At 33.7% G+C, this 16,679-nt stretch overlaps 1 protein-coding gene across 4 annotated transcripts in view; it reads left to right on the plus strand.

Annotated features, from left to right (window-relative positions):
- The window catches only part of Znf644 (zinc finger protein 644), a 98,802-nt gene extending 82,754 nt beyond the window's left edge, over nt 1–16,048 (plus strand). For all 4 annotated transcript variants that reach the window (XM_076863531.1, XM_076863532.1, XM_076863533.1 and 1 more), the window contains 2 exons: nt 13,664–13,766; nt 14,352–16,048. In XM_076863531.1, coding sequence (XP_076719646.1) covers nt 13,664–13,766; nt 14,352–14,544 — 296 coding nt within the window. In that variant the 3' untranslated portion in view covers nt 14,545–16,048. The remainder of the gene's footprint in view (nt 1–13,663; nt 13,767–14,351) is intronic.
- The last annotated feature ends 631 nt before the right edge of the window (nt 16,049–16,679 follow it).

Below are 16,679 nucleotides of genomic sequence, written 5' to 3' on the forward strand. Positions count from 1 at the left end.
CATCATAATTAAAGAAATTACTTTTCCCTAAGCATGATGGCACACACCTGTAATCCCCAGTGACTGGGAAGGCTGAGGCAGGAGGTTCTGAAGTTTGAGGTCATTCATTCCCAGCAATTTAGCAAAACCCTGTTTCAAAATTTAACAAATAAAAAAGACTGGGAATGTAGCTTAGTGGCAAAGTACCCCTGGGATCAATCCTCAGTGCCACCAAAAAGCAAACAAATAAACCCACTTTCCCAACATGAAAAAAAGTTTTAAAAATTAGCATTAGAGCCTCTCAGTTAGTGTCACTATGAATATATCTACCTTCTTTTTTTTTTTTTGTAAAGTTTGTTTTTTTATATATATAATCCACTTTTATTTTATGTTTTTATAGATTACATGTTACTAAATAGGTTCTTTTGCCCATTTTCACCTTTGATGATATAATTGTCCATAGAGACTTACAACAAGTGCTAATGAATATATAACATAGTGCCAGGTGCTGAGTGGGTTTGTAAGCCACTAGAAAAGTCATTCCTGTGTTGTGGAAAGTGCTATGGGAGCACTTTCTGCTGTTATAGAAAGAAAAAAAATAGCATTGTGAAAGCTTCCTGGTGTGCATTTAATTATTTGTCCTTTCACAGCGTCTGTGAAGTATCTTTTTTATATTATTATATTATGGCATGTTCAAGAAATCGCAAGCTTTTATAGTGATTCATTTAGCCCAAAAGAGTATAAGTAGAAAATTTGGTCTTATTAAGATTAAACTCTAAAGGATCAAACCATCTTCTATTTAAAGCAGATACCTTGATAATTTCCCTATATTGGGCTTTGTGGGGGATTGTGAAAAATATGTCTATGCCCTCAGAGAATTTAGGAATGTATTATTGGCAACACATATAGAACTATCATAATAAGAGAACTGTGCAAGATAGCGTACAATTAAATGGTATATTGCCTGCGAGTGGTGTTGGAAGGAGTTCAGGTTATTTTTGTCCAGGCCTCATTCGAAAGGGACTAGCAATTAAGTAGGATTTCTTTTTTTCTTGCTGCTTTTACAGTTTGTTGTTATCAAATAGAGCCTCAAAATAAGAGAAAAATAGTACATAAAAACAGTTCATACTGGCATGTTTCTTGTCATTGTTTTTTAAAGGAGAGACAAGAAAGACTTAACAGAACATTTACATTCATTCAATAAAATTTTGGGTTCTGGTACCAGGACTGTGGTTGTCTCTGAAACTATAAAAACCCAGTATTCCAGCTGCATAAGCATAATCATGACCTATACTATTAGAATAAGTTCTATAATATTCAGCCACACTCCCAGACTGGAAGAATGAAAAGAGTTTTGTGAAGAGGGGGTGAAGTAGAATGTTCCAAGCGGAGAGCAAAAGCAGCATGAGCACAAAGGGATAAAATTTGGGAATCAACAGCTTTGCATATCACCCCTCGGTATTTTGCCAAAAAGAAGAAAACTCTGCATACTGATATATGCTTATCTATGTTTACAGCAGCATAGTTCACAGTAGCCAAATTATGGAACCAACTTAGATATCCATCAACAGATGAATGGTTGAAGAAAATGTGACATATATATTTTATTCAACCATGGGGCAGTTGCAGGAAAATGGATTGGACTGGAGATGATCATGTTAAATAAAATAAGCCAGACTCAGGAGGTCAAGTGCTGTACATTTTTTCTCTCAGGTGTAGGAAGCTAGAGAGAAAAATAGGGAAAGTGTGTGTGTGTGTGTGTGTGTGTGTGTGTGTGTGTGTGTGTGTGTGTTGGGGGGGTGATCTCATGAAAACAAGCGAGACCAGTAGAGGAAAAGAAGAGAATCAAAGGGAAGGAAAGATGAAATTGATCAGATTGTGTTATGTGCATGTATGAATATGTCACAATTCCTCTATTTTGTATAATTGTAATGTGCCAATAAATTGTTTTTAAATATAGGTTTCACAAAAATGCTATTTCATTTTAATATAGTCAACATTAATTAGTTTAATTAGTTTAATCTTAGTTTTGGATGCCAGGCCAACATGGGTATTTTGTCATGATTAGACAAAACTCTCAGTGATGGACTATCTTTCTACCTCCACAAAAATCTTTTGAATATCTACTTTTCTTTGATTATATAATATTTTGAAAAATATTTTGTAAGTTACAAAAATACGATAAAATTAGTATATGCTCCCAAAAGAAGAAGAAATTTGGAGATCAAGAAGTGCTAGGAGATTCTCATAGGTATTTGGAAACATGATGGTGTCAGAAAAGTGCAATTAGTGCTTTGAATGCTTCCTAAAGAATTTAGGAAGTCATTGAAGGATTTTTAAAACTAAATGGTCTACTCAAACTTGTATTTTAGAAACTTATCCATGAGACAGTGAAAGATGCTCTTCTGAATTAAGAGTATATATCTTTATGTATTTATCTGCACAGTAATATAGCATATATTCAAGGTATTGAATTGTTCATATTGAGTAAACTTTCTAAGTAACTAAGACTAACCCTTTAAGGATTAACCTTGAGTTTTCCTAACCATTTTGATGATAGTCTTTCTGAAATGTTCTTACTTTTGCTTTGAGAAGCAGTGAACTGAATATAATTTCATCGTGTATATATTTTGAATAGCCTGGGTAAGTAATTGTTTTATTATGCCAGCAAGAATTAGGCTATTTGCCCACTATTTTAAAAGGAAATTGGCTGATTATTCACTACTTCAGAATACATTTTTTTCAGCTCATACTGAAGTTTATGCATTGTGCTAAGTACACAGAGAAAAAATGGATCTCCCAGTTTAGAAGAAGCATGTGCATATGCACACACATAGACACCCAAGACTAATTGATAAATTAATTGATAAGTGCCATTAGAAAGTTTTGTGAAACAGACTGGAAGTTTAGAGGAAACAAAAGGTACTTGGAGCCATATTATGACAAGCAAGGCTTTTAAGAAACACTTGAGTTTTTATTGTTGTTGAACACTTGGGTTTTGTTGTTGTTGTTGTTGTTGTTGTTGTTGTATGTGTGTGTGTTTTGGGGGGAGAGGGAGGGAGAGAGGGAAGGGAAGAATTGAACCCAGGGACTTGTGCAGGCTAAATACATAGTATACCACAAGCCCTGCATGTAGCATTAGAATGGATCCTGAAAGATAGCTGATAGAAATGGAAATTAGGGCCAGGAGTAGGAAAGGAACATGTGAAAGAGGAGCAACATGGGGCAAGGTGGAAAGTTTATTTAAAAAATACTAATAAGTAGATCAGGGAATTGAGTTGAATTGGTGAAGTGAGTCAGGTAGATGACATAGAGTGCTGGTCTAACATTGAAATTAGTTTTGCAGTGAGGTACTGTTGAACTTTCTAAAAAGAATTGGTATAATGCTTTTGAGACTGCTTTATAATAAAAGTTGGTTGGGAAGAGGAGAAATTGTAGATGCAGTCATTTTAAGAGTCCTATACCAGGGTGATAGCAATAGAAATGTAAAGGGATATAGATGTACCACTAATGTTATAGAAGTAAAGTAAGCAGAACTTGGCAGATAGTTAGAGGTAAAAAAAAATATATATGAGAAAAAAGTTTTTATCTTATTCCAGGGAGAGTGGTTATACTAATACACTTGCTGTCAAGTAGGAGGATAGGCTTCATTTACTTCTCTTGTTATCTAGTAATATATCACCCAGCTGTCCACTGTAATAAGCAAATAGCCATATTTTATTGTATCAATAGGCTTGTTTTAAAAATACAGGTGTTGTAGTTTAGATATGATGTGTGCCCCAAAAGCTCATGTGTTAAGACATCACAAGAAAGCTTAAGGTAAAATTACTGGGTTTTGAGAGCCATAACTGAGTTAGTAGTACATTAATTCACTTGAATGAATTAATTGGGTGGCATTTGTAAGCAGGTAAGTTGTAGCTGGAGGAGGTGGGTTACTTGGGGTGGAAGATGCCTTTGGAGTATTATATTTTGCCCCTGGTGATTGAGAGCTCAGCTTGTTCTCTCTGCTTCCTGGTACTGTCCCTAAGTTGCTTTCCTCTTTCATGCCCTTCTTCCTTTATATTCTGCCTCATCTTAAGCCCAGAGAAATGGAATTGGCCATCTGTGGACTGAGACCTCTAAAATCATAGCCCAAATAAACTTTTCATTCTCTACATTATTCTTGTCAAGTCTTTTGGTTAACAATGGTAAAAAAAAGCCAACTACATAAGAGAGTTTTACACCATTGTCACATAAAACCCGTAGATTTCATGATGTCTATTTTCGCTGATCATTGGTTAGAAAATTTAGTGCTATTTGGCCACCCCCCCTTTTTTTTTAATAAGCATCTTGTTTTTCCATAAGTCTTAACCTTGTTCCCTAGCATTCCTATTGTCTTTGTTACTAATTTTGGGGGGTGTTGCCTTTAATGATTGGGATTTTAAAATATGTCTTAAAAATGTTGTATCTCTTTTGTTGTTTTATGCTGTGATTTCTAGTCTGATATTAATACCTTGAATGCTCTTTATAATCTGGGTTAAGGTATAATTAGACCTTACAGTAACAAAACATGTTATTGGACAGAGCTAAATGTTAAATAATTTGCTTTAATTGAATTTATGAATATTATATAATTATACACTGACTTTCTCTTTTGGAGATTAGGCCTAGAGGGTGCTTTGTTGGAGATTGGTTATTGTGTCATGAGAGAAGAAAGATCTCCAGAAGTGGGTCCTTGGGAACTCCCAGAGGAAGGGAGGAACTTGACTCAGGACAAGTGGGATCTTTGACATACATGATGGAAAAGAATTTCAGCACATGTCAGTGGAGGCAAAGAGATTTATTTATTTAGAACAGCAAGGAATACTCATTCAAGGGAGATTGAAGTTCATCTCGAGTGAGAGATGTTTTTTGGGGGTTCCCACTCTTCTTTTAAAGGAAACTCAATGAGGGATGGGTATGGTAAAGTATGTGGGGATGATATAGATCAGTTTGGTGATCTCAGCATAATTTATGGTGGTCTCATCATTCTCAGGGGCTTTAGGCCTATGTGGTCTTCATTATCTGATCAATTAATAGTGCTAGAAAGTTCTCTCCTTATAAATTTCTCAAAATAAGGTGTCTGTCTTAATCTTTTATTGGTGGGCTAGTTAACAGTGCACATGGTAGATTTATATATTTCCCAGAAATTTAGGGTGGATAGGCATGGGAAAGAGACTGACTGGGGAGTGATAGGCCTGAAAAAGTATATGGAACTTTAGAATTAAACTTTTATTTTCTTGTTCGTCCTTTATCCAGTTTAAGTTGAGTATAATTATATGAAAGATAAATTTTTAGAAATTGTAAGGTAAAGTAGTTTTCTTACATAATAATTATTTTACTACTTCTACCACATCTGAAGTGATGTTTCACAAATGCTGAGACTGTAGAGGGCAAGACATATGATAATAATGAGGTAATTCTAAACAAAATTGACTCCGTGCAGATTCATAATGTTTACTTTAATGTTTGTTCTGATTTTAGATGTGTCTTATTCTAAGAAAAATGACTAATATTCATAATACCTGTACACATTGGTTAATTAAAAAGCATGCAAATCCAAATTAACCAATCTTGAAAAGAAAATTTTAAGTGTTTTTTTTTTCTTATGGTTACCACAGAGAAGCTATTCTGTATAGCAAATAGCTGACCAGTAAACCATATTGTATTATTATGTACTATAGTATTAGCTTTTTTTTTTTTTTTTTTGGCTAATTGGTGAAACTAGTCTCTAATTTCTCTATTTATAAATCATATTTATGTCTAGCTTTTCCCTTTACATGTTGAGAATACTTACTTAAAATATTATATTACAGATAGTTCTTTTTTTCTCTCTTATACAACTCAAATTTAAATAAAAGGGAGCCTCCATTACTTGAACACTTTCTCTGAATCAAGTTTATAAGGCTGTTGCTACCCTTAGTATAACCTCCTTTTTTGTAGGAAGAACTCAATTATCTCCTTCTTCTGGACTAATAGCCACAAACCTACTCCTTAAAGCAAAGGAAACTTGCTTTCTAGATGGTTTGCGTATCATTCTTTTCCAGATGAAATGTTAAAACATTTTAGGCTGTAGTTAACTTTGCCACCTATTGTTTTGTGATTCTGAGTAAATTCCTCATTTTTAGTCACTGGGAAAGGAAACTCTGCTACTGGGGGAAAAAAAAAGTTTAGATTGAAAATATCAAGGGAAAATATTATGGTTTGAATCTGGAATGCCCACCAAAAACTCTTGTGTTGAAGAGTTCCTGATGCAGTTATGTCTAGGATTGAGGCTTTTGAGAAGTCATTGTATTGGACTATAAACTCATTTGATGGATTAATAATTTGACTGGGTGTCACTGGGATTGTGACCTTGGGGATGATATCTTGTCCTTGACCCCTTCCTTGTGTGCCTGCTGTCTCTCACTCTGCCTTTCTCCTGCTGTTAGCTGAACAGCCACCTTCTGCCATGCTCTTTGACCATGATGTTCCACCTCATCAGAGCAATGGAGCTGGCCAACTAGGAACTGAAATCTCCAGAAATCAGAAGCCAAAATAAATCTGTCCTCCTATTAAGTAGTTGTTCTCAGGAATTTTGGTCATAGTGATAAAAAGCTGACTAATGCAGAATATGATGGTGCAGTTAAATACTTATGAGATTACTAATTACATATCTTTATGCTTTAATTCCTGAGAGGAACATTTCTTTCCTTAACTTAAAGTGCTTATCTTGGGAATAATGATTGGCTTGATTATGTTGGTATAGCTGTGAGCAAAGAATTTGTGTTGTGGTAGGAGTAGGGGAGTCCTTTCTAGTTTTAATGTGCTATAGGGAGTGGGGAGTTAACAGTTTTTCTTTAATAGCGATCTTTTTTTTTTTCCCCATGGTCAAGAGTTTAATTAAAAGTTGGAACTTCGTGTATCTTTTCTCTTTAGAGTATTAGCTACTTAGGACCCAGGACTAACTCCAAAATTTGCAGGATCCAGTGGAAAATTAAAGTGTAATGCCCTTTGTTTAAAATTATTAAGAATTCCAAAACTGCAGTAGCAGAGCATCATAGGCCTCAAACCCATGAAGCTAGTCTTGTGGATACTTTGCACAGATAAAAATATGTAAGTTTAGAAAAAAATTTAGCTTTTCAACAAATGACTTCCCCTTTTCTCTCATCCCTATTTTATACAAGCTAACACTTTTTAAAAAAAAAAAATAACAAAGCGAAAAAACCCCGATTGTTTTAATTGAGGCTGAAGAAAAGAAAATGCTATTAGCCAAGAGTTTTTTATATGATTGGAGCTTATGAACCTTGAAGGATTAGTGACAGCAAAGTGAATCAATTTTATTTATCTGTCTTACACTGCATCCTTTGAGACATGTGCTTCCTCTTCTCACCTCACCACTGCTACTACCACCTTCATCACTAGCTCTTTAATGGTGGTAGAATGGTGGTTTGCCTGTTCATGTTATTTTTATACCTACTATCTCCCTGAATGAACTTATACCTGCCATTCCTTGCCCAACTTGTACAAGCTAACTTAATAAGGGGGGAGGGGGAATCCCTCTAGTAACATTCCTCTTGTTGGGGATATATATAACCTATCCATTATGTTAAGTTTTACTCTACACCAGTGCTATGTTTTAAAACTGTAAAACTCAGGCTGAAATCCAATTAAAAATTATTGTAACAGTTTTAAGAGGTGATTAGGTCTTTGGGGCTCTACTCTCATGCATGGCTTTTATTATGAAAGAATGTGGGTTTTTTTTATTATTAAAAGAAGTGGGTTCCTGATAAAAAGGATGGTTTTGCCCAGCTTTCATTGTCTCCATGTATTTGTTTGTTGTTCTGCCATGTTATGACCCAACACAAATGGCCTCACCAAGTATTGGTGCCCATGCTCTTGGACTTCCCACCCTCCAGAATTCTGAGCCAAAGGAACTTCTGTTTGTAATTTACCGTGTGTGTGTGTGTGAGATGTAGAATTGTTGCTATAACCAATATAACCTGAAAATGTGTAAACAGCTTTGGAACTGGGTAATGAGTGGATGCTGAAAGAATTCAGAGAACAAGCTGCTAAAGGCTCATATTGCTGTGAATGGAGCATTAAGGGTGATTCTGGTGAGGGTTTAGAAGAGAGTATAGGGAAAGTCTGAATTTTAAGATTTTTTTTTAGTGTTTGTGACCCAGACTATTGGTAGGGATGTGTATAATAAAGGCTATTCTGATGAGGTTTCAAACAGAAATGAGAAAAAAAAAATATTGGATACTGAGGTACAAGTCACTCTTGTTATACAGTTGTGAAGAACTTAATAGAATTGTCTGTATGTCCTAGAACTTTGTAGAATACAGAACTTTAGAGTAATGAACTAGGATATCTGGTAGAGAAAATTTCTCAATCGCATATCATTCGGCCTTCTTTGTGACTACTTTTAACTGCTGTGAATTACAAGAGAAACTGAAAGGTGGAATTAAAAGCGGTGCAGAAGGAACTGGGATTTTAGATTAGTAGTAGAGTGCTTGCCTGGCTTGTGTAAGGCACTGGTTTCGATTTTTAGTATCACATATAAATAAATAATAAAGGTCCATCAACAACTCCAAGAAAGTTAAAAAAAAAAAAAAAGAAGCAGCAGCAGAATGGAAAGACTGAAAAATTCTCAGCATGATCATGTAAAATATGTTTAACGGTGTTAAAAAGATTATCTTAGATAAAAGGAAGCCTTGTGCTGTTCATCAAGACAATAGGATTAAGTCCCACTGCTCCCTGCCTCCTCCTTCTTATGTGGGGCAGTGTTGATTCAAGTGGCCTCAGTGATAAGCCTTGGCTTTGTCCATGTGGTGTTAAGTTTGCCAGTGCATGGAGCATGCAAGAGCTGTGGGGGCATGGTACTCCCACCTAGATTTCAAAGAATGCTATGGACTACTACCTGGGTGCCCATGCAGAGAGATTAGGGGCTGAACTGCTACAGAAAGTCCACACTAGGCCACAGTAGAACTGTGAGAGTTGTCTAGGAAGTAGCACATGGAGAAAAGTTAATATGAAGCTTTAAGGTTTAATATTGGGTCTAATGCCCGTTCTGGTCTATTTCTCCCTTTTGGAATGAGAATGCCTATCATTGTATTTTGGAAGTAGATAACTTGTTTTGACTTCACAGACTTACTACTGGAAGAAATTTGCCTCAGAATGAATCATGCCTTGAGTCTCGCCATGCCTGATTTAGAGGAGACTCTGGACTTTGAACTCTTGAGTTGACACTGAAACTTTTGAAGACTTTTGGAATAGCATGGATGTATTTTGTATGTCAGTTTTTAGGGGGTATAGTACAGAATGCCATGGTTTGAATGTCCCCTCCAAGACTAATATTGAAATTTTGTTGCCATTGCATTAGTATTGAGAGGTGTAGGGCCTTTAAGAGGTGAACAGGCCATTAGGGCTCCACCCTTATGAATTAATTAATGTAATAATTGTGGGAGTTGGATGTTTATCACAGGAGTGGATTCCTGATAAAAGGATGAATTTGCCAAATTTCCTGTTTTGAGTGTTCTCACTCCCTTCTACCATGTTGTGTGACTCAGTAGGAAGGCCTTCATAGTTGGTGGTGCTATGCTCTTGGACTTCCCTGCCTCCAGAACTGTGAGCCAAATATATTTATACATTGTTTCTGATTTATCCAGTCTGTGATATTCTGATAAAACAGCAGGTAATGGACTAAGATATCTGGAATGCCAACAATCAGGGAAGAAACAGATGAAAGGACTTTTAAATGATTAGGTAGGAGGGAGGATAATTGCAAATACAAATATTTTGGTGGTAAATGTTAATTTAATTTTGTGGTATGCTTCTGTATCACAGAAGCTTCAGGTATTTTATGAATTATTATTCTCTGAAGTAATTTCTGCAGCGAAGAAAAAAGATAATGAAATTTATTGAAGCAGAAGCAGTTACTGTATATAATGAACAGAAAGGTGGAAAAGGGCATAAGATTTTATGTAACAGTGTTAGAGCCAAAAGTAACTTCTTTTTCTTTTATGTACAAAACTAAACAGTTGTTCAGAAAACAGACTTGAATTTGTTTGTGTCATATTATCTCTTTGTATGCTTTTCACTGATCTAGTTTAGTGTTTTGGACATTTTGTTCCCGTTTCATAGCATAGCAATATGGCGTTCTTTTTGAGGATGCATTGTCTGTTGTATTTCACTTTCATATTTCAAAACAGCTATTTTACTGAGAGGTATACTGTAAGACTATTTATATATGGCCTTACACTCAATTCATTCTTCCCACAAGTAACTATTCCCAGTACCAGTTTAGATCTTTCATAAAATCAGATAATTTCAAAGATTGTTGACAAGTCTTCTGGCTGAAGTTGCCCACCTCAGAAAGGTATGAGTGACTGGATTTGTTCCTTTCTAAAGAAGCAGTTTTACTCACAGAGAAGAGAACTTAAGAATTTCTATAACTAATCTGGTAATTTTGCATGTGCAAATACAGATTGGAAATTGAAAAGGTGTGTGGGAGTTTTTTCTTCTTTCACGCTAATAAGTGCAAATAAAAACCTACAACAAAGAAAGTGTTAGTGTAACAATTATCTATTTGGCAGATACTCATATATAACAACTTTGTTATATCTTTGGCTGTTGATCACAAGTATTGATGAGCTTTATTATGTCAAAATCAAATAAATGTGTTATACTAAAGTTGAATGCATTCTATATTTAATGTAGTGAAACCTGAGACAGTGCAGAATAAAACTGTTTTTCCCTCCAGATGCAATAAAATCTGTTAAATGACAAAATTTGGATAATAGGCATGTTTGCATGTCACCTTTTTCAGATAGGGAAGCTTTTTCTGTAAATCATCTTTTATTTGGAAGATACCATATAAATGTCCCCTTTGTATATATGTTAGATACTCAGTGTTTTACAGGAATAGCGTTGGTATTAGGAAAAATAAATAAATCCTTACCTATTAAATGTAATGTTTTACCAACTTAAAAAAATTTCAAGGGCTAAGAAGTTTTTAAGTAATAATGAAGATATTAAGACACTGAGGCATTTGGGTTTAATTATCAGAGGTCTCAAGTTTTTAATACCTTAATCTTATAGATATATTTCAAAGAATTTTTAAAAATATTTTTTAGGTGTTGATGAACCTTTATTTTATTCATTTATATATATGCAGTGCTGAGAATCAAACCTAGTGCCTCACACGTGCTAGGCAAGCAGTCTGCAACTGACCCACAACCCCAGCCCTCAAAAGAATTTTTAATGTATGAGGTTCTCTAACTTACTTGGAGCCCTAGCTACCAGAAATTATCAGTCTCGTGCTGGTGGAGTTGTCCTACTTTCCAAAGTCATAATACCTTCAAATTTTAATTACTACAAATGATATTCACATTTAAAATTTATATCTGATCATTTATCAAACTGCCTAAACATACATATAGCATCAAAAGTCAGAAAATACTGTTTTTTCTCTGTTAAAGAAAAAGTGTAAGCTATTTCATCATCCTGGTAAAGCATGTTCCATATTTAAAGTATCACAGTATCTAAAAGTAACTTATTACATGTTTTGTAATTCATAAGCCATTCTTTAGCATACTTTCTTACCCTCTCAATTTGTTTTATGCCCCTCACATTAATATTCTGTGAACATAGTTTTTAAGTATTGTTATAATGTATTCTGTTTGCATCCTGGAGTAATTTATTTGCATTTTTCAGAAACTTTGAATAGAGTGTGGCATTTTGACAACCAGCAAGTTCATCAAAGTGACATCCTGCCAGTAGTCTCATGATAAACGAAATGCTTACTCTGTTCCGCATAACAGAGGCAGGGGTTGTGTATAGTTTACATTACAAGTAGTGGAAAGAGTAGCTAACATCTACTATCTTACCTTTTGAGTTCCCATCATTTCCATTAAAATTCACTTAAATTCAAATTGTTCACCACAACAATCAGGAAGAAGCAACTGCTGTTAACAAAATATGTGGTACTGTACTCTTCATGTTAGTTGTGAAGAACCTAGTTTCTACACATAAGCTTGGCTGGCCAGTGATCTATATCTAAGAATGTGTGATATTTAAAGAAAAGATGCCAAGATATTGCTTAGGAATGTTACCTGTATTACATAGGGCTAGAACAGATTTCCATTCAGGGGCTGTCTAAATGTTGGTTTAATTACTGAGTTTTGCTTTATTTCTATTCTAGACTTATTTGTAGAGTTTCTATTATGTGCCAAGCTCTTGACTGAAATAATGAATGAAAATCTTAGAAGATTTTTCTGTTCCAGATTTTGGTTGTTTACCTTTGAATTAGCTATTCTTTAAAACTTTACTTCCAGTCGTTCTTATTACTTATAGACTCTTGTTGTAAGAATGAAACAGAAAAAGACTGTGTGTCTTAGATTTTACTTTTAAACAGGCAGGTGACAGGATGCCGAAACCAGCGGCTTGAATGAAATTTAGGCTTCTTATATGGTTTTTAATTTTCTGTGGCATTTCTGTTGGCATTGCCACTTGATTATTATAAGGAACTATGTTTACTGGTTTTGTGTTAGTAGCATCTGTTCTTTTGGAATCCAGACTTTGAAAAACTCATTTCACAGAATCATTGAATAGCCAGTTCCTGTTCTCTCTTACTTGGAATTTTTTCAGGGGATTTCAGGTGGCAGAATAAGAAGAAAAGCCATTTTGAGTGACTCTTCTGTTACATTTGTATCCCTCCCCCTTGGATTCCTAGAGATAAACTCTTTACCTTCTCTTCCTGCTAATTGACAGCAGCACCCTGGATTACTATCATCCCTTTGTCCAAAGAAATGGTGTAGCTGAATTCAAAGACTTATAAAATGTTATGTCCTATTTCAGCTTATAAAAATACCTTTTTTCTTTATTAAGCCAAAATGTTTTGAATAAATAACAAGAAAAGTCAAGTAATGGAAAGATTTCAAGAACACTTAGCACTAAAATTTTGGTCTAAATATAAAATCCATTTTTCCCTTTTTAATCACATTTTTAAAATAAAATATTGAAGAAAGTATAAAGTGGAAAAAATGTAAAGAATAGTTAACATCAAACATTGTATTCAGTTGTAAATTTATATAATACAGATTTATATTTATTTTCTAGTAAAATAAAACTTACATGTTTGCATGATTTTACACTTACTACAGATTGAATTTAAAAATGAAAGTTGAGCTTTTTTTGCCTTTGAATTGCCATGAAAATTTATTTTTATTACATTATTTATGTTCCCTTGCTCAGTTTTTTACAGGATGTGAGACCTACTTAAATGGAGTAGATTGTAATCAAATGCAAACAATTTAATGATCTTATATAAAACATTAAAATTTTCCTGGAGTTTAAGAAAAATTTAACCAGATGTTATGATTACATTTGATCACGAGAATTTTATGGTAATTATTGACCAACTTCGTAGTTTCCAGTTATTTACTTATATTTTATCAGTTCTAATTTGGAATGGTAAAGTATTATTTGAAAAAAGGAAAACAAGACAAATATATGTAGATAGCATTACTGCTGTTAGAGATTCAGCTACAAGTTAGTGCATGCCTCGGAAAATAAATACAAACTTTTTCTAACTTGATTTTGGTGGTCTTCTGATCTCTCTAAAAATATGTATGTATATTTCATAATAAATAAGGAATTTAAGTCTTTCTCTTCCCTTTTTTAGCCTTAGATTGTAAACAAAAGAAATCAAGGTCAAGATCTGGAAGCAAAAAGAAAATGTTAACGTTACCTCATGGTGCTGACGAGGTTTACATTCTCCGATGCAGGTATATACTTATATTGCCATATCTACTCTGTTTCTTCAGCTGTTTTATTTGGGATTTTTAATTGGTGTTAAGGTACATTCAACAATAAAGTTATAAGTGAACTTCTAAATCATTTTATACCTTAGCCAAGAGCCTCCATTATACTGTGATTTGTAAAAGTGACTTTTTAATTGTGGTTTTTAAATTTGGTTTGTTTAGTTTGGTTCAGTTTCTGTTTTTACTGTCGTAAGTTCCTGATTATTAGGAACACATTTTACTTTCCCCTCATACAATACCTCCTTTCATATACTCACATAAGAAAGAATTCTGAATTGAGGATGGGTCTTCAGAGAATGGCACATTTTGGAGTGATAATTGTAAATTACTTAAGATTTGTAGGTTTTTAAACTTATATATTATAACTCTTAATAAACATAGGAATTAGGAGTTTCAGTATCATTAAATCATCTCAACTTCATTTAGATACTGTCAGGGTGCTATATGTAATATATAGTAAGGTTTGTTCCTTAAATGTTTTATAGATTTTATGTAAGTTGACTTTAAATAAAAGGAATTGGTTAAGAGAACTTTTATCAACTTCTATAGGTTTTGTGGCCTAGTCTTTCGAGGACCATTGTCTGTTCAAGAAGACTGGATTAAGCACTTACAACGACACATTGTAAACGCTAATCTTCCACGGACTGGAGCTGGCATGGTGGAAGTCACATCACTACTTAAAAAGCCTGCTTCCATTACAGAAACTTCATTTTCTTTACTAATGGCAGAAGCAGCTTCATAGAACCAGGAAACCTTTTAAATAGCAAATTTGAATTGGATGTAAATTTTAAATTCTTTTTTTTTTTTTTTGTAATCCACAATAAATTATCCGTTTATAAATACTAAAGCAGGAAAATGGGGAAAGTGAATTTACAGTGACATCAGAGCAAATTGAACACTTAAAAACAGTAAGTAGTCTATATATTTTATATAGAGTGGAAGATGTGTTTTTAAGATTTACTAAGTTTTGTTGGTTAACTATGTTCACTCAATAAAAGACCTTACATGTAAGCAGCCATTTATAAATGTTGCACATGGATACATATAGACAGACTTATTGGAAAATTATGTTTTCTGCAGTGTTACCAGAATCAAGGCTCTGTTTATTCCCCACAAGACTTGCATAGAAATATAAGATATTATATTTTGTTTGTATGTATTTAGTGTTTTGTATAATACCAGGAACTTGCTAACTAAATTTACTCAACTTAGGGCATTAAATATCATGTACTTCATAGTTTGAGACTGTTCACTCAAATAGGGCAGAGTACTATTCTATCTAGATGTGTAAGTGTTTTTTTAAAATCACATGGAACGGTTTTTTTTATACTAAAAAGTGGAGGGAGATTTGTTTAAACAAGTATTTCTAAAAGAAATATGTACATAGTCCTGGAAATTATTTGTGGTAAGGAAATATTCTTTACTCCAGTTGCATTTCTCAGACAATAAAGTGGTGCATCCATGCTACCTCCTACTTTGTCAACAAAGATGCTATTTACCCTTTACATTTTTGTATCATAATAGATTTTAAAAATCTAATGTTCTTTATTGCAAGACATCCTTTTGTTAACAGATTTGTTTCTTTTTAGTGTTTTACCTAAAATTTGACATGCTTACAGGACAGGTTTGCCTCTTACTTTATTTAACATTGTAGAAATGTAATAAATGATGCTCACTACACAATTTAGAATAGGCTTTCTCATTTATATTATCTTCCAAATTTGATCAGTTAGCAAAACTTAATACACCAATTAAAATATTTCTACATATGATGAGAATGTTTACAATTTAAATTTTAGAACTTGTTTTGGATGTGATTATATGTATGAAAATTGTGTAACACTATGCTCATGCTAAGAACCGACATAACGGAATTACTGAAATAAATGTGCTGTGAGGAATGGAAAATATGGTGCAGGTGTCTTGGTCATGATAAATTGTGATTATTCTTTTCAACTATTTCCAAAAACAAGTTAGTTCTTTTAATTTTAAATTAGATTCCTTTACAAATAACAGTTTTTGTATGCAGGCACCATTTCATTTAACTTCATGTAGTTTGGCTAATATTATAGTTGAACCAAGGATATGCATTGATACTTTTCTTTATGTGTAAATAAAGTTAAAAACAGTTAAAATAAGGAGTATTTTGGTAGAGTGTATACATACCTCACTGCCAGTGAAATTGCTTTCCTATGGTATATCTCCTTACCAGAAAAATCTCTAAATAAAAAAAGACTTAAAGAAAATTATAATGTCTATAATGTGAAGCATTTCTTATTTAATTTCTTATTGGTGAAAATAATCCACTTGAGGTTGTGTTTCCCTGATTTAAATTATTTATGTGTATTGGGTTACTTTGTTCACAGAATATAGTTTTGCTAGAAACATTGCATAGATTAACATATGAGGAAGATAATTTTCTCCCTTTCATGATAAATTAAACTTTTTAAACTAGGAACATGTTATAGGTGAACTTAGAACATTGGGTTGGTTGGCTGGATTGTCCCACCAAGGGTCTCCTGATCTCTAGGGTCCTAGATAAGGGAAAAGTACTTGCAAGTTGTTTTCAGTTTTTCAAAAGGCCTGATAGATTCTTTACTTTTGACTAAAAATATACCAAGTCTTGGTGTATTGGTTATCTCTTATTGTGCAAAATTCTTTGATGGTTATTTCTTTCTCCATATTAAAAAATATGTGTGTATACATATACCTTTACGTATGTATACCTGTATAGACATATCTGTATATGTATCCACACACACATACATACATGCACTTTTTAAAAATATGTTTTTAGTTGTAGATGGACACAATATTTATTTTTATGTGGTGCTGAGGCAAGTGCTCTGCCACTGAGCTACAACCCCAGCCTACGTA

This window comes from Callospermophilus lateralis, chromosome 7, assembly GCF_048772815.1.
Source record: "Callospermophilus lateralis isolate mCalLat2 chromosome 7, mCalLat2.hap1, whole genome shotgun sequence".
NCBI classification, from domain to species: Eukaryota; Metazoa; Chordata; class Mammalia; order Rodentia; family Sciuridae; genus Callospermophilus; species Callospermophilus lateralis.